Raw genomic sequence first — 18,686 nt, forward strand, 5'->3', positions numbered from 1 at the left:
AAATAGTTTGGGTATAGAGCTGAGCCAGTTCTGGGGTGGGGAGATGGATCAGATAGCTTTTTAAGGGGGTGTGTGTCCCCAGCCTTGTCCCTATAATGCTGTGGGAAATACACACGTACCCTACGCTCACCTGACATTAAAACAATTATTGTGTCTGGCTTGTTAAGTATTTCACCAAAGACTGACTGTTGATTGTGCATGTGGTGAAGTCCTTTGAAAATATACCTGAGCATCCCTTGCCAAGCTTCAATGAGGTCATTGCATTGCTGGGATTTGAGTTAGTGCTGTGGCACAACCGGGTTCTTAGTGGTGCCTTTAATAGCCTGCAGTGGCGATCGAAGCAGGTTCTTGTTACTGCTGTAATCCCTTACATGAAATTACTCTATTTTGATGCCTCAGAATCAAGGTATCAGAGAATTTTGTCTGGTTCTGCCAGCTTGCTGCAAAAGCAGGTGAATCAATGAGGTTGTTTCTTCTTTGCAAGTTAACAGCCCTGTCCAAGTCATGCTACTGGAATGAAAGGTCATTAAGGTAAAAAGTACTACTACATTATTGAATGCTACTGTTAGAGTCATAGAAAACAGCAGGTTTTTTTTCTGACATGGGGACGGTACTAAATGCACTGTGCTGAGATTGTTTCTTTCCCCTCAGGATTACTTCCACCAGCTCATCTGCATCACAGAAAGGGAAAAGTTTATTGTGCCAATCCGAGCTATAGGTGCCCGAGCTATCCTGGACTTCCCTGACCAGCTGAACTTTTCCGTCTGTCCAGTCAAGTACAGCACCCAGAAAACTCTGCTGGTTCGCAACATTGGTAATCGGGAGGCCCGCTACTGCATCAGCACTCAGAGGTAAAGCAGCTCATCTTTTTTGTGCAAAACACTGTTGCGTGATAATATAGTTAGTAACCAGTAACAAAAAGGAACCAGAGCATCCGAGCTGCTATATTGCAGCCATAGCTGGAAATGGGCAGGACATGTGGGTTTTGCAGTTGCTTACAGTGTTTTAAGCATGATGCAACCTTTGATAAAACTCTGCAAGCTGCAGCAAAGTTTTATACTGCAGTCGTGTCTCCAACGCAGTATCTTGCCAGACCAATTCTGTTAGTTTGAAAGAACAAATATAGGAAGGCAACTTGACTGCCCTTGGGCTGTATAGGATACCGCATGGCAGATGACAGCTCTAGGAGCTCAGTTCAGGTAGACCAAATGCAGTGTTAGGAATGGCCAGCTATGAGCTGGTGAAAGAGGGATTTCAGAATTTATCAGCAGCTGTGTCTATATTAGCAAGTGCAATTGGAGATTGTAGATCAAAGCAATTGGTATTGAGGCCCTGACAATAACACTGCGTGGTCCAGGAACTTTGTTTTGCAGTAGGTTTGGTCTGGTCCCTGGGACCAAATATTCTTAAGTAGAATGAGCTCTTAAGTGGAGATGAGCAGACACTGACTTCAAAACTGCACTACAGCCCCAAACCAGAATGTTAACGAGGGCACAGGCAAAAGATGCAGCAAATATCTGGTGCACAGGTTGGTGGCATTTTCTTCTAGAGCTTTATCTCTTCCAGATTTCCTGGTGAGTGCTAGAATGTTAGTAGCTACCTTGCAACCTCCTGATGATAACCTTCTGAAATGGTTAGATACTACTATCAGCCAAATACACCCATTCTCTGGGGGGCCACAAGCACATGGCATTTTGGTGGTACTGATGTGAATTGTGTTGTGGACAGCCTGTACTGCTCCTTTTGGTCTCAGAAGACAGTCACTGGTTTTCCAGTTTGCTGAATTGGAGAGGGTAACACCTTTTTGACACCACATCTGCCCAGAAACCGGTTCAGTTGGCTGGTAATTAGTTGAGAGTTGCTTGGTCCCAGAGGTCTCCGTGTAGGAGCTGAGGTCGAGAATGCAGCAAAGCCCTGCTGAATTGGTGCACCTGAGTTGCCTCAGTTTCTTCCCCAGGAAAACAGGACTCAAAGGACTTTTTACTTTTCTCCTGTGAAATGTGAGGGTCCAAGAGGAGCTTCCACCAAAGCCTGGCAAAGCTATTTAAGCAGGCTTCTAGGATGCTATTTAAGCAAGCTGCTGCTTTTCACTGTGGAAAACACGTAGGCAGGAACTTGTAAATCACTGTAGAGTTTTCCTCTGGGATTTCCAGATCTTGTTGTCACCACCAAAATAAATACCCAGTAAAGTCTAGCATCTTTTTGCAATGTACTTGCCAACTGTTCTATTGAGTGATACAGTGTACGTTGAATCCTGCTTGATACAGGTTTTAAGAGTTTCTGAACTTCAGCAATTAAATATTTCAGTCCTGATTTGCAATAAAGAAATGGGAAGCATTACAAAAGTTTTATTTCAAAAGACATAAAAAAGCAGAATTCTGAATAACTGGATTGCGTGTGTATGGACATCAAAAGCTGATACGATTTCCCCTGTCAGCTGAGGGCCTCAGTCATGTCTTCCATTTCATTATGAACTTTTGAAAGCCAGTTTGAAATTTCAGACAGATGATTTAAATCTTTGAATATAAGCAGCATTTTATTCTAATTAAGTTGCCCCCACTTGCATTCAGATTTCTTTTTAAATGCTCTGAAGTTCCTGTGTTTCTGCTCTCTGAAGTTCCTGTGTTTCTGCTCTCTTTTTTTTTTGCTTTAAGTGTTCAGCAAAATGTTATAATGAATTCTTCATAATTCATCTTCTGTCATAATTCATCTTCACTTTCTTAAAGGTTGAGTTCCTCTAATGCCTGTCTGTCTACCATCTGCCTATACGTATATGCACAGATGTATAAGAAATAGGAGAAATTTGGGGAATATGTGAAATGGAATTGGGCTGATTAAGAAGATAAAATCATAGAATAACTTTGCTTGGAAGGGGCCTCTGGAGATCATCTGAGCAAACATACTAATCAAATCAAGACCAGTGTCAAAGTTTGATCAGGTTTGCAAATAACACAGCTTGCTACTCTGGGCCTTTTTGTGTTGAGCTTTGAATGTCTTCAAGGTTGCCTTGCTTCTCTGGGTCCCTGATGTAGTGTTCAACCACCCTCGTGGTGACAATTTTTTTCTTAATATCTACTCAGATTTTCCGTTACTGCAACTTGTGTTCATTTTCCCTTATCCTATTACTGTACATCTCAAAGAAGAGCCTGGCCCCATCTTCTCTACACCTTCCCTTTACATAGTTGTAGATAGCACTAAGATCACTCTTCATCTTTCCTTCTCAAGGCTGTACAAACCCATTTATTTCAGCATCTCCCTGCATGTCCTGTGCTCCAGCCCCTAAGGTCCTCTTCTGTAGAAATGCTTTCTATCCCATCAATGCCCAGCCTGTAACGCCAGGGGTTATTCCATCCCAAATACAGGATTTTGCATTTTCTATTCCTGAACTGCATGAAGTTCACATCAGCCAATTTCTCCAGCCTGTTGTGGTCCCTCTGAATAGCAGCCCAGCCCTCCAGTGTGACTACTCCCTCCAGTCTGGTATCATCCACCAAATTTTGAGTGTTCCCTCCCGTTGATCAGGTCAAGATATCCCCTTGCATCCCAAGACCTGAACAACCATGTTCTCCCCTATGTGATGAGGCCATGGTGTGCCAGGAGTGGTTATTCCAGCCAGTGCTGGGGACCATACTGTGGGAGATATCATCGCTGCATTGCACCAACTCTTTTCTTGCTGTCTGGGTGCCTCTGGACCCTCTACCATATGTGCCAACTCTCACATTAATGACTGAGTCTCTTGATAGCAGCGATCAATGGTTGGTTCCTTGCTTGTTGTGCTATGAGAAGTTGCTCAGATACCTACTGCTGAGCTCCCAGGTGAGCCCTGTCGTTCTAGCAACCCAGCAGAAAAGAGTTGGCCTCCCAGCTGGCATGACAAGTTGGCTTGAGAATCAGACCAATGCAGTGCTCCAGAGGCTAGTAGATCATGAGCTGGCAATTGTCTTTGAACAGACATATTTACAGAGGCTTTCACAACAGTGGCCATTTTCCTACTAATGTTAGGGGATTAATTTCCCTGTTGTAGAGGCTGTAATAAAGGCTGCATAGTTATTAACAACAGAGGTAGTGAAGATTTAATTTAAAGTCACTAATTCTTTTGAATGACTTCCATAATAACTTGATGATTAATTATTATCACAGAACATTTAAAACCGTGCTTTGGAAATGAATGAGTTATGTTTCCTGTCCTGGAGAGCTTAAAGTGTAAATATGAGGTGCGGTAATCAAGAGTTATGGCATAGGTGCTAGGGGAAAGGAGTGCCAGCCTTACAAACTGAATTTCAGGACCATTTCAGTCTATTCTTATTTAGTGGAGAATTTAAGCAGCTTAAGTTGAATGTGTGCTTAACTTTTGCTGAGTAAGGATGCGGTGTTGTGTTAAAGCCAATCTTAATATCACGTAATAGCTTTGCGTGCTATGTACAAGCACACACGCATGCATATGAGAGAGGGAGGAGGACTGGTGGAGTAGAAGGGAATGAGAGAACTGTCCAAGTTTATAGACCCATCAGCTGCCCTCTGTCCTTTATTGCCTATCTGCACAACTGAAACTTCTGTCTTAGTTGCTGCAAATTTTGTTTTCTGGCCTGAGCAAATTCAGGCTCTTGCCTATTTGCAAGTCAGCTGCAGATGCCACCATTTCCTAGTCCAATGCACTGCTTATACCACTTTTCTTTGCCTCCTTTCTCTGGATTCCCTTCTCTATGGCATCAAGTGTAACCTACCTGCTTTCACCTTCGGTGCATTTTTCAGCCTATCTCCAGTCCTAACCTTTCCTCTCAGTCGGTACTGAGAGCTCAGCTCTTGCATCTGGTCAGTTCATGATGGCATTCCCTGCCTATTACTCATTTATCTAAGGACTTTGATGTTTTCTGCTGTGCATTTCACTCCAGGGAAGAGCTCTTAAGTGAATCCATGGGGCCAGTTCAGCGTCCTTCTGCTGTTCCCTGTTCAGAGCTCTCCCTTGCCATGGTATCTACCAGAAAACACAGCCACATTTTGACCACTTATTCATAAAGGAAAAAAACACCAAAGCACTCCCCATTATGCAGTGTGGCGTTGTGCCTCTGCATGTCCATACCCAGCTCTTAACTGCATAGCTTGGTACTAAAGAATAATAATAGTATAAATATAGAAAGACTCTTCCTGTCGTTCTCATTGTTAAGGCGGGATAATGAGTTTCTTCTCCGTGACATTCAGGGAGATAAATGTCATTCCAGTACATTTGAGTGGAAAATGGTGTCTGGAAGCAGATCTCAGTGCAGCACTGCCTTTTCCTGAAATTACAGACATTGTGCTATGCCATGCTACAGGGCTAGAGAGGATCAGTCTGAGATAAGCGCCTCTGTTTAGGAATGTCCCCATGAAGCTCTGAAAGCTCAGAAGACTATCCTATAAGGCACAGTGCTTGGAGCCCCCTTGCATCCCTCTCTGTAGTACCCATATACTATATGGAGGCATGGGATGGGAGACATCATAGGGTACAAACACCATCCAAGAATATGAAAAGAGAGCCTAGGTGCAGTGAAAGAGGGAGAGAGCGAGCTGTGAGATGCTGACTCTACAGAAGATTTTTCAGCACAGAGATGGAGCCTTGGATGCTTTGACCCAACAGACTGGGTTTATTGGAATAGTTGTGCTGCTTGACTTTGGCTGCTATACCATTACTAAAAAGTAATATATGCTGAGATTGAATGATCTTTGGGTTCTTTTCTGCAGTAGGTCTTAATGGAAAGATGAGGCAATTCAATCACCAGTAGCTTTTACTGCCTTCTTTGGAGTTGGAGATAGGTTTTAATGAAATCGATTCTCTCAAACTCAAATGATTTTATAATGTGAATTAAGGCGCAAGTAGACCAAAGAAAGTTTGGTCGTAGAAGGTGAACATACTATGGGACTTGAGGAAGGGTGTTGTAGCCTCCTTGCACACTGCATTTGCTAAATGTATGGTTGCAGGAGAAAAGGCGGCATGGTGGTTAGGGAGCCTGAGTCACAGAATTGCCAGCTTTGTTCACTTAGTTGTGTTTCTAAATTATGTCAGGACTATTTGGCCCTTGGTATCCTCACGGGACATAACTTTTGTCCAGCTCTCTCAAGATGCGGAGCTGATGCCTGGTGAAAGTAAGCAAGATGTAAATGCCAAAATACATCATTATGAAATTGCTTACAAATCTAGTGTTGCGTTCTTTCTGAAGGGCAATAATAGGCAAGATCTCACCAGGTACTGGTGGGAAGTCTTCTCCTAAATTGGTGTGGCTGGATGAGTTTATACAAGCTGGGGATTGCAAGGTACCATTGGGAGATCTGGACTTGTGAAAGTTTGGATGTTGTACAACAAAGCAAATATCCAAATGGACATAGTTAAAAAGCATGTCAGAAGAAAACAAGCTATTAAAAAAAATCCAAACCTTATCTTTTCTGTCTCTCAGGAGCAGTGGTGATTCATTAAAAGGATAGATCTAACAGAACCAGAATTATCTTAAAGAACAGCTCACAATTAATGGATAAAAGCCTAAAGTTTAGCCTGCCAGCTTCATCTCTTGGCAGTGCTTTTCATTTGGCTATTAAAACGTGTCAGGAATGTCTCTGTAGCATCTCTTCTTATCTGTAGGCTGCAGGGAACAGCTTAGTGATGTTGACTGAAATTCAGAGGAGTTAAGTTTAACCATGGAGCTTGCATCTTTGGGTCTTGGAGAACCAGGTCTACGTGAGGGATAATGATCCCCTGCTACAGGAGTAACAAAGTTGTCTTATGGGTACAGCATGGGGTGGGATGTAGGAGATGCAGTGTCTGATTTGTGCTTGGTTTCTCAGTCCTGAGAACTGAGTCCTGAACTGGGTTGGATTCTCTTCTGATAATTTGAAATATGAAGATAACTTCTTTCTCAGGCGTCCTCTGAAGTCACCCCCAGGAGTGTTATTCCCATCCCAGCCATTGGAGGGCAGGAGTATGTAGACATGAGGAAGGAGTAGGAAGATGATGGGATGGGAGGTAGTGCTGAAGTATTGCCAGGAATCCCCTTCCTTAACTAGCAGCTTTTCTGTTCTGGCAACATTTCTAGCAAAAAGAAAAGAGAAAAAAAAAAAAAAAAAAAGAGGGAGAAAAAACCAAAATCTGTGCCTTTCCCACAGCAGGCCACGATCCCACCCAAGCACCAGCAGGGACCTGCAGCAGTCCTGGCATAACCATCAGTGCAGATGCAGGACCACGTAGAGCAATCCAGTTCTGAGGCTGGTGGTCTTTCTTCCTCTCTCTCAAAAGTCTCCAGTCCAGCACGTAAGCATTGCAGGCCCAATGCTTCTCCATTACAGTCAGCAGCAATGTTCTCACTAGTTGTAATGGGAACAGGTCAGGCCCCTAATTGCAGCAATATCTCCTTAATGAGCAGAAACTCCAGCAACTTCACCAGCTGTCACTGCTTACGTGAACAAAGTTCAGCTTGCGCACGGCTCCAGTTGTTCTCATTATTTTTGTGTGCGTGTCGCGTTCTCTAATCACGGTAAAACTCTCCAGAACGTGTTTTTAAGGTGACAAATTGACCACCAGCAAAGCACTAAAACCAATAACTTTTGTTTTCTAAGTGGGGCTGTACAAGAGCCACGAAGGCCAGCTGCCATTGTGCAGAAGCATTGTTTCGTCTGACTTGTCCCTCAGCATTAAAGCATCGAGTTTTGTGTCTGTCAGCCAAGAGCTGTTTACCTGCTGGCAAATCATAATTGCTCACATTAAATCCAAAGTACACCAACATATTTTCATAATTATTTCCAACACATTGCACAGACTTTGGTGGGCCAAGCAAACAGTTACCAAGCTTGGATTAAAACCCAGAGTCCCAGACTGCATTGCTTGTGAATACATGGAAAACCTTCTGTTAAATTCGCCTTGATATGCTCCTGTTAATGGCGCTTCATTTAGCTAGGAATTTAATCGTTCAGGTTGTAAATGGGATACTCCTTTTGTGTCTTGTTTCCATGTCATGGTATCACTCTAATCTGCATTTGCACTCATTCAAATTTTTCTGATTGTTCCTTTTCTTCTTAGAGCAGCTTTCATTGAAATGCTGATAAAACGTGCCCTTTCTTAGACTAAACCAGGATGTTTTCAAGGTAAAAAATGAATTCTGCAAATTAAACCCTAATAATTCTCTGGTCTTCAAGCGACTTTTACTCTTCCTGTCTGATTTCTAGGCTGTAATCTCATTGGAACAGGTATTGCCTTGACATTTCCATCTCTTGAGGTAAGGTTTATAGGTGGCAGGAAAAGACAGATTCCTGAGGAAGTCAGTGTCAAGTTGTGCATGCAAATAGCTCTTACCATCTCTGTGCTCTTCAAAAACCGTTCTCTGGTTGTATTGCTAGCAGTTGGACTCTTGAGCCTTACTGCAGAGAACTGGATGCAGCGTACGGGGGAGATGAGGTCATTTTATACCATAGGGTCTTCTGAGGGACTGGATCTCTTCAGAAGTGAGAGTCAGTAGTTGTTTCTCATCCTGTATGTTGTGTTTTTCTTCTACTGACTGTGGTTCATTTGCTCCTTGCTTGCACAAGTGAGCTGAAGTGAACTAGACTGCCAAAGGAATATGGTCCCCAAATCTCCCACAATAGTCCTGATATCTTTGTGTTGCAGCCCTTTCTCTGTCGATGCCTCCATCGGGACTCTTGGGATTGGTGACACCATGCAAGTAACAGTGGAGTTTCACCCGCTGAAAACTGGGGATCATTCCAGGTCCCTGATAGTTCACTATGACACAGGTAAGTGCTGGGCACTGCATCGTGCACGCTCTCTGCATCCTTCAAAACGGAGCCCTTTCTAAGCAGAATAATCTTAAGCTTGCCTTGCAAACAACTTCTAAAACCTTTTCTTTCAAAACCTCTGGATGTTTCAGTGCTTAGAAGTGAGCAGATAAGGAGCAAAGGCCGAGTCTGTCGTTGTTCTATGCGTCCTGTGTCGCTGTGTGCTGGTCCATCCCTGGGGGACGCTGGTGTCAACAAGGTGTTCTCCACCCAGCACCCCCCTGTGACAGTCATCTACCATCATTCCCCGTTGTCCCAGCCACCTTAATCCCCTCTCCAGGTGTACCTTCCCTGCCCCAGCTTTACCTCAATTAAAAGGGAAAAATAGTTGGTGATTAGGCGATTGGTAAGTAGATCCCATCAAAGAGGAATGAGATTTTGGAATCCTGTTTTGCTGGGAGTTGCTGAGTGGAAGAAGGAGAAATATTGATTCTCCATTGCAGTATGTGTATGCGTCTGTGAAGTTTTATTCCTAGAGAATGCTATGTTTGAAGTGTGACATGGGAAATGCACGTCTCTATCAGACTTTCTCCAATGCCCGCTCTCTCTTACACACCTCTGTCCCATATGTGCTTCTCCGTTGTCTTGACACAGACCCTTTTTTCTATGTTGTCCTCTACCTATCTACATCCCACACTTCACAACGTCAGGACTCAAGTAGCCAGGACTTGAGGGCTCTTGGGATTTGGCAGGAAGTGCTCACTGCCTCCCAAGATAGGTGTAAAATTTATAGTAGGGTATGAGAAACCAAGGTCAGGCCACAGAAATACTGTCAGCTTTATAAGTCACTTTAAGAGTAAGTGGGGAAAACTCAAGAAAAAGGTGTGATGTTAAAATGCTTCTGTCAGCCTTGGTTCAGCAGAGGTATCTTGTGATGCTGAACGAGACGCTTTTGCAGTTGTGTGGATGCATTTGGTGTGCATTTTCTCTTGCCTGAAGGAGAGGTTTATTTTGTCCCTATTCCTGCACTTCGGTCCTAGGAAGCATGGCATCCTAATCTAGGTGCTACTGTGATGCTTTAGCCCAGCAATGAACACCTTAGTTGTCCTGAGTTTGCAGAAGTTGTAAAAATGCACCTATATCTTCCAAGTGCTCTTTGTAGCCTTGCGAGTTATCACAGCTTTGTTTAATATTCGGCAGTTAATGACATATTCATGGAGAATGGTTCATGCTCACTCAGAGAAGCTCATTGGTTTGGATAACACTTTCTTGAAAGAACTACTGAAATTTCAGGTGGAGAAGCACAAAAAGTGCCTCATTTCTCTGCATATAGAGAATCTATAGGATAAAATGCAGAGGGCTAGATCTTTCTCTGGGGTAAATAAGGGTAAATCAGTAGTAACACTAGAGATTAGGGCTGTAGGGTTTATACTTTGTGACTGAAAAGACTGAGTGAGTAATTAGGGCCAGGATCTTCATGGCTTGCTTTGAAAACCTGAGTCTTGTTCTTACTGAAGCACCTGGTCCCTCCATGGTTAATCTTTGCAGAAGCGATTTGCATGGATAGGCCATGGAGATCAAACTATCTACTGGCTCCGAGATAGGTGACCTCCCAGGAACGTGTGCAGCTACCTGGGAGATGAACCCGGGATTCGTTCTTGCCTGTCAGTACAACGTTGCAGTTATTTTTAAACAAACCACAAATTGAGAAGGAGAGCAAGGGACTAATTAAGGGATTATCTCTCTAACTTTGAAGCATACAAATAAGTAAAAGGCTGCTGAGATTAATTGCTAAAGTGAAACCGAAACATTTAATCAATCAGTCTTAAAAGCTGCTTATTGCAGGTGTAGTGCAGAGCACCAGACAATATTACCCAACCTCGCCTGGCAAGCCCTGACTAATTTGTCCTGCACTAAGTCAGACTCCCTGTGACTTGCATACAAAAAGCAGCTGCGTTGCTCTTTCAGAGCCACCAACAGACTGCTTGTTACAAAACAGAAGCGCTAAGAGCAAAACAGCAGTTTAGGAAGTTGGGCAGCATTTTCCTTGCTTTACTGTGTGTCTGTACTGACTTGCTCAGCTCACAAGTGGCAGTAGTTCTCAATGAATCGTGCTGTTGTTAGTGTGACTTACACAGGATCAGGTGCATGTTACATTGGTTTAATTTTTGCTGAAGTTGGGTCAAATCTGTCCCTAGCATTGCTTAAGCAAACACAGAGGTCTTCCACGTGAATAAATCGCAATTTTCCCTTTGCCTATTAATTGATTTAAATTGTGCATCCTTTAGACTGTCCTGGTTAGGAATACAGATGCTGTCCCCTGGATAGACTGTACATGTGATGGTAGTCCTGTTGCTACAAACTTTACAGATGAGTGTGAAGAAAATGTCTTTGCTGCTAAAAGCATAATGATTTACAATGAAAACTTGACCTTCAGTGTTATACATGTCCAGACTCCTCCGTTTTCCCCAGGCACATGTGTCTGGGTGTGAAAACATCTCGGCCCATCCTGAAATGAAGGTGACTTGGGATGTTCTGGGCTACAGCACATCCCTATTCATCACCTTAACATCAGATGATGGTATCGGAAGGGGTTTCTGAAGCCTGCATGCCAAGCACATATCCTGGTTTGGAAAGGGTTCTGCACTCAGGACCACTTGAAGGTCTGGTTGGTGGCTTGGCTCTTCCCGGGTGACTTTTAGCCCACTCCATGTGGATGTGGGAGAATAAGTTTATGGAGTTAAGTCTAGTCTCAACCAAGTCAGTATTCATACAGCTTAGATATTCTTTTAGCTCTCAAGCAGTTCTCAAGTGAGATGCCCAAGCTGGTTGTCCTGAGTACTGCTGTTCGTACATCAAACCCAGTTTGCTGCAGTCATAACATTCATTGCAACCTGACAGTATAGCACAAGCTTGGCGTGGGAGGGTGAGCTTTGCTCAGGGACACATGGTTAAGGAGATGTGTGACAGCTTCCCAGAGCTGTGCTGGAGGTGCAAAACAAACTCACCAGTCCCGTAGTACCCAGGATCAATAACATCAATGGCAGATGCTCCATGCAAGTAAAGGAGGCTACGAGAGACAGGGGGTGCTGGGAATTGTGGAAGGAGAATCACTTCTCTGCTCAGAGCTCCCTAAATCCTGACTTGCATTAGACTCCCGTCTCCAAGAAGTACCTACTATGGTATGATCGGTGGTCTTCAAGGTGTAAGACCAGATTCTGCGCTTGTATGTAGGTGCCTGCAGTGCCCCTGGGACCCTGTGACAAGGTGCTACAACGTGCTTCTAGTCTAGGAGATCTGTTGTGTGGTGCTGAAAGTCCTCTGTACAGGTTTTTTTTCCCCATCAGTCACTGCATCCCTTGGGATCCCTTTGTCAGCACAGGAAACTTCAGTAATTAGCAAAGCCTCCCTGAGCTTGCGCGTGGCTGACAGACACTACGTATTGAGATGCCTTTATTGCTGTCAGTAATAAGAGTAATTATGCAGATTGTTTTCCTTCGGTGCCTCTGTGAGACTGTAACACAGAAGCAAAAGCCTGGGGGTAGGATTTCACCCTCTTCGAGGGGAGAGATCAGAGCCAATATTCATATGCGAATTTTAGGAGACAGCATATCCAAGAAGTGCCAGCCCTCAAGCTCTCCATTACTGTCCTGTCTCCCCTTGGTGCAGAGCCCCAGAAAGCAGCTTCCTCAGAAGAAGTAACATGTAGCTCAGGAATAGTTCTCAGTGGGTTTAGTCCTGCTGGAAGCCTCCAGCTTCATGCTAAAAACCTGTTGAGGAACCATCTGGTTATTTGGCAGATTAATACCCTGTTTTCCCTCGACTTCCTACACAAGTTACAGGAGGGCTGACAGTTCCTGAGCAGGAGCTCTCCTACAGCAAATATCAGCTTGTTTGCTGTGGATCACAGACCCAGGCTCAGAGCATCCTTTGTGGCTCTGCACACCCAGGGCAATGGAGGGAGAGCTTGGCCTTAGCTCCTTGATTAATTACTTCCAGGGCAGGTAGAAGATGCGGGCAGCATCTGCCTCTGGCTCCATAGCTGTCAATCAGATTGAGCTTTCTTGAACTGGGTTAGTTACTGTGCCCATAGGAAGTAGATGAAGTAATGACTCCCCTCCTGAGCCCTGGGGAGCAAAACTTGCTCTCTGCCAAATTCCAGTTATTCCTGCACAGGAGAAGAGAGCAGCTAAATGTGTTTCTCCAGTGCAGCATGCTAGGAACACTGGAGAGCTACCATGATGTGTGTTTTGGGTTGACCAGTATCTGTCTGTGTAAACAGCCTCTATGGCTGCTAGCCATATCGGTGTCTGGAGCAAGGGGCTAGTAGATGTGTGATCTTCCCTTTCCTTTGAGCCAGCATGAATGCTTGTAGGATAGATGTGATTTCCTTGGGGCAATGTAAAAACCAAAAATAACAATAAAAAAATTCCTGGGTAGATTTCAAAGAACTGAATGGGACTTGCTCTTAGTGTGGCAGCAATGCTCAGGGTTACGGGGGGTATCAGAGGCAGATCTAGGTCTTCTGCCCTACATAGGATGCCCTGAGATGCCTCTGTCCTTCTTGGTCTGCAGCAGCAGAAGCCTCTGGAGCTGTGAGTGGTAACTGCCAGCTTAAGAAAACACTGACATTTAATCTCAAATGGGGAAAATGAGGCATGAGATCACTGGAAAAATTAAGGCATATTTAAAACCGACTAATTAGGGAGCTGACGCGGAGCTCTTTAGTCACCCATGGAATGACAGCGAGTTTGACGTGATGTATTAGAGCCATTTGGGTTTGGTGAAGATGATGGGTAGCTACAGGACTGGGCGTGCTTGACTGGCAGCAGAAGCAATGCCTGTGTATCTTGGCTGCAGTGATGATAAACTGTAGCAGAGGCTACAGCGCATTGCAAATGGGCCAAGGGGAATTGTCAGCTGTGTTAGTGACTGTTCAGCTCCTGCGTGGATCAGCATGGGGTTGCCAGCTGGGTATGTAAATGTGTTGGGATGCTGAATCCCTTTCTTCAGGTAAAATTGATGCTGGTTTTATCTGAATCGGCTTACTTCAGTAAATGAGGCCACCCATGCAAGGGCTTGGCAGTGTGCTAGTGATCACTGTGCGCATGCAGGAAAGTCATTAAATCCCAGCCCTGGTTGTTTGTTGCTGTTTGAGGCTGAACATGTGACTGTAGCATGATGTGCCAGCACGTCTGAACATCTCAGCTACCCGCAAGGATAAAGCATCTGAGAAAAGCACTGTCTTGCTGTGATATTCATCTGTGTGTTTCTGTAGGCTTTGGAGAACACAACCACCTTTGCATATCTCTGTTCTCTTTCCTTTAAGAACCCTCTTTCTACTAAGGGTCTTGTCATCTGTCTTGCAAGGCTGGCATTGCAATCAGCGGCTTCCAGGAACTTGTTTGAAAACGAAATGAAAATCGTATTGATTTAGTCTCTAGATCAAGCCTTTTCCTTTCTCTTTTTTCTTCTTTGTAAATCCACTGATGGATGTGGATAGGCAGCAGGGTTTAACTGAGGTTCAGCCCTTGTTGTGTTGCATTTTGCATTCCTGAGATCACTCAAACAAGCTGTTGAGTGCTCTCAATTTTTACTGACTTCAGCCAGAACGGAGGAGGCTCAATACTTGCCTGAGCAAACTCACTGCTTCGTTAGGTATTTATCTGAGTTGTCCCTGTGTTGTGCAGGATACCAGGGTGGGAATACCAAAACTATTTTCTGGTTTTAATCTTAGTCTTGTGCGAGTGTTTACAGGGGCTCTGATGTTGCTGTGAGTAGCGTTAAGTTACTATTGAGCTAAATTCATGGCAACAGACCCTGAGCTTCTGATTGCCACCACTGTGTGCCATTGCTATTCACCTCTGTAGTCATTCATCTTCATGCAATTCTCCATTCCTTCAGTGGCAGACAGATTTATAGTAGCTTCTTACAAGTGCTAAGACTTGGAGAAATCTTCTGCTTCCTAAGCAGCAGCCTCTTTTGACTCTGAAGCTTTGCTGTAGTGCACTGACGCAGTTTTTTTAGTTTGTTTAGTGCTGGCAGATGTTTAGAAACTTATTTTATTCTGTGAGGTTATAAAGAAGATCTTGTTTCCTGTGTTATCCTAAGGTGTAAGCCTGACTCTGATGCTGTAGCTATTACAAGAGGCTTCTCTAGCCTTTCCTTGGACTATCAGGCATTTAAAAACTTTGCAAAGGGATTTTTCTTTCTGTGTGTTGCAGGTGGTAAGTGCAGGTTGTGCTTTTCTTCCTTTGCTTATGAGAATTCCCAGTAGTGTGGCTGGTTTCCGAGTGACTTTTATGTTCTTCAAAGTGACTGGGAACTAGATGAGTGGAGGGAGGCATATATTGTAGGCAAAAAAAGGTGTAAATAAGAGTTTGTGCAATTATATGTTGACTTTGCATCTTAACAGTAGCAGCGCTGCAACAGACCAAGGATTGGTAACTAATACTTTATACAACTGATTGGTTATATGCTTTTATAGTCCAAATCAATTAGATTGATGGTGAGTCTAATTGGTCTCCAAAGTGTTCATTTATGTCAAAATAGCTAATAGGTAACAACTGTTTCCTGTCTTTGTTTCCCTTTTCTAGAACTGCTTGCAATAATGATTTTTTTTATACTCTTTTAGATAAGGTTGTTCTTCTTCTTGCAAACAGAGTATGGACTTTGCCCCCTCTCCAGGGCCTTGTGTTTCAAGACAGATGGTCCATCACTTTGCAGGTAGATGAAGGGGAATTAAGTTTGTGCTTCATTTATGCCTCAGGGTTTTTTGTACAGCTTCATAGCTCCACAACTACATAACACCCCTCCTGACAAAAACCTGCTAAAGCAACCCATGGAGTTGACTACATGAGCATGGACGGGGGTGTGTGTACTAGGAGGGTCATTTGGAAGTCAAAAATCTCCTTTTGGCTGTTTTGTTCATCCCCAGGTATGCACAGGAACAGACTTCCATGTGACACCGCACATCCCATTTTTAGTACATGAAAGATTTCTGGAGGAATATGGTTTTCATCTCTTTCTAGGTCATCCTTGACCACAGGTTGTCTACTCTATCATCAGCGGAAATCACTAAAGTGTCATTAACTCTGGATGCGTTTCAGGGCAGAACTTGACCATTCATTAGCCTCCTTTCCTTGTGGATCAATCAGCATCTGCTGAGAAGCAGAAGAGCAGCTTGAAGGGTGATTGATTTATTAAGTGGTATGTTGGGCATGTCTTTGTCAGGCAATCAGAATGAAAGTTCCTGCACTATTTTCCCCGTGGGCCAAAAGCAATGTTTCAGCCAGTCAGGTACCCCAGCGTATCATTACTGTAGTAGCAATAATGATTAAAAATAGCCTGCGGCATCCTGGATATGCGGCAGCACTGTCTTTCATCATCCGATGGTTTCATTGTCCTTTTCAATACATTCTGTGAGGCTCCTTCACGCTGGGCAGAACAAAGCCTCCGTGCTGGCTCCCAGGTACTCCTGTGCTGGAGTATTTCATCCTATAACAAGGCAAACAGATCTTCCTAAGCATGGTGCAAAGAAGGTAGCGGGGGGTGCTTTGGGTGCTCCATTACAGATGGATGCGCAACGAGGAGCCTATTTGATTGTCAAATGGGATGACTTTTAGTGTGCAAGAGAGCTGTCTGAAGAGCCTGCAACCTATCCTCTAGACCACTGCTGGCTGGTCATTGCTTTCCATCTCCCTGTTCATCCCCATCCGTTGTCTTATGGTTCCTTGCAATGTCTTTGAGGTAGAGGCCCTCTTCTGAGCTTTGTTGTAGCCTAGGAATGATTCTCTAGAAACACCCGTGTTAGCAGTAGCAGTTATTTAGTGGTGAGGTTTATAAACAAGCTGCTTTTAGGGCTGGAGTAAACAACATGGTGATTTAACAGTGTCTGAAAGTAGCTTGTGAACACCGCCTTGGAGAAGCACATAAAAATGACTGTCACTGCTCTGCGTTTTGCTCTAGTGCTGGAAATACAAGCGTGGGGGCTGACCGACGGCCTTTCTCAGGCCGGCAGAGACCAGCACACCTCGATGACAGCCAAACAGCTCAGAGCAATGCTCCTGACTCTGATCTAGTGGTAGCTCTGCAGGAGATGCAGCAAAAAGCATATGGGGGGGGTGTGGGGGGTGTGCTGGATCCAGCTGTAGGTGACTCCTCTAGCTTTCCGGAGATCAGTTAGCCTGGTGAAGTGACTCGCTTCTCTGGTGGTGAAGTTGTAATAGCAGTACTTTGCATGCCTTTTGAAAAACAAGTATATGCTGGCAGTGGTGAGGCAGTTGGGTGTGATAGTAGCAAGAGCAAAAGAATTACTTACCGCAGATCGATATGGAGGTACAATAACACCCTTTTGAGTGAAGAGCTCTGCTTTCATTGCTTGCTTGTATTTTCAGTGGAAAAGCAGCAGGACCTGTCTCTCTTCAGCTGTGTTCATAGAAGAGATGAGAGCGAGGCACAGTCTTCTGACAAACTAGGCAAATGAAATTAAACTTGCTTTCCAGGCTACCCAAATATTCCAAATGTGACTGCCATGCACGCCTAAAAAGATATAAGATCCAAATTCAGCAAAGAGGGAGTGACAGGGATAAAGGAAGAATATGTCTCAGTGAAGACAAGATGCAGCAGGGTGCTGTTTTGTTTCTATTCAGTCTAATCAATCTGGCTACCAGCTTCCTAATATTTAGAGCAGTAATCAATGAAGGAAAGTACTAGCTGATGAATACTATGAAAGTGTTCTTCATAAAACCTGAAATTTGTTTTGAAATCTTGTTCAAGGGTTTGCTTATCTACTCATTGAGCTGTACTTTCAAGCTAAAGAAAATGTGTCTTTCTATTTAAGAACAATTTGTATGGCTCTGAAAACTATTCCCTCTTTTACCAGGATGATCATATAGTGTTAGAAGAATTCAGAAAGATGTTTTAGCTCTTCTGTAAATTCCCTCTTTTTCTTTTTTTCCTGCACAGCAGGCCCCACAGAGGATGACCCAGTGCTAGACTTCATACTTCAAGATAGTGAAAAGTTATCCTGATGTGCCAAGATACCTGTGTCCATAGCCATGCAGGTGGATGCTGGAATAAAACACAGTGGTGTTTCTGCTGTGTCAAAGAGCATCATTCAGGAGTGCACAACCCAGAGCATCTGCTCTACTGCTGTATAAAAAGTCTAGCTTTTAATTTCAAGTTCAGGCATTGCTTCGTTCGAGTTGCAGAGTGAGAGCTGTGTCCTGCCATCTGTGGGAAATGTATCAAAAGCATGTAAGAATGAGAGAATTGACAGCCTGTAATAAGATCATGTTGTGTAAATAATGATAGGGCAGATACATCTAGATTCAGTAAATGTGCTTTCATGGCAGCAAAGCATCCTAAACTACACACCATGGACATTACCCTGTCAAGTGCAATGCATAGTGCTACATCACTGTTACTCTACAGAGATTTTTTTTTTTTAAATTTATATATTAAAAAACCAAGAGTCTTAAATGAAATGTCACATATAATTTGGCACCCAAGACATGAAGCCTGCAGCTGCCCTCGGCCAACCCTGACAGCTCCACTGTCTGTGTCAGTTCATCTGCCTGGCAGACAGATCCACGGCTTCCTCCTGACTCACTGGCATCAGTGCATGCTCTACTGTACTGAGCGATTTCTGGGTTTATATATTCAGCATGATGCCAAATACTACTCTTTGTGGTAAAAGGTGCTCTGGCAAACCCTCTAGCTTTCAAAAGAGTCATCAGTGCCTGCAGCCAGGAGCATAAGGGTGGCTGCATCCCCAGCTCCTGTCCAGGCGAGCAGCAACAGGGGATGTTTAGCAAAGCGTGTAGAAACTGGCAGTACATATGCTTTTTCTCTGTGGTCTCTGGAGTTAGCATTTTTCTGTGCTGGAGGCTTTATTCTTATCTTTGTTTAATAGCTTCTGATGGTTTTATCTTCCAAGAATTTGTCCAGTT

General features: G+C 43.9%; 1 protein-coding gene across 1 annotated transcript in view; it reads left to right on the forward strand.

The window, feature by feature from the left end:
• HYDIN (HYDIN axonemal central pair apparatus protein) overlaps positions 1-18,686 on the forward strand; it is a 158,461-nt gene that overhangs the window by 22,988 nt on the left and 116,787 nt on the right. Inside the window, exons 6-7 of the mRNA XM_087740958.1 lie at positions 652-851; positions 8,627-8,751. Of these exons, the coding sequence (XP_087597084.1) occupies positions 652-851; positions 8,627-8,751 (325 nt within the window). The remainder of the gene's footprint in view (positions 1-651; positions 852-8,626; positions 8,752-18,686) is intronic.

The sequence above is a fragment of the Nipponia nippon genome, unplaced genomic scaffold (assembly GCF_047370975.1).
Source record: "Nipponia nippon isolate SJK-2023a ecotype South Korea unplaced genomic scaffold, ASM4737097v1 scaffold_7, whole genome shotgun sequence".
Lineage (NCBI taxonomy): Eukaryota > Metazoa > Chordata > Aves > Pelecaniformes > Threskiornithidae > Nipponia > Nipponia nippon.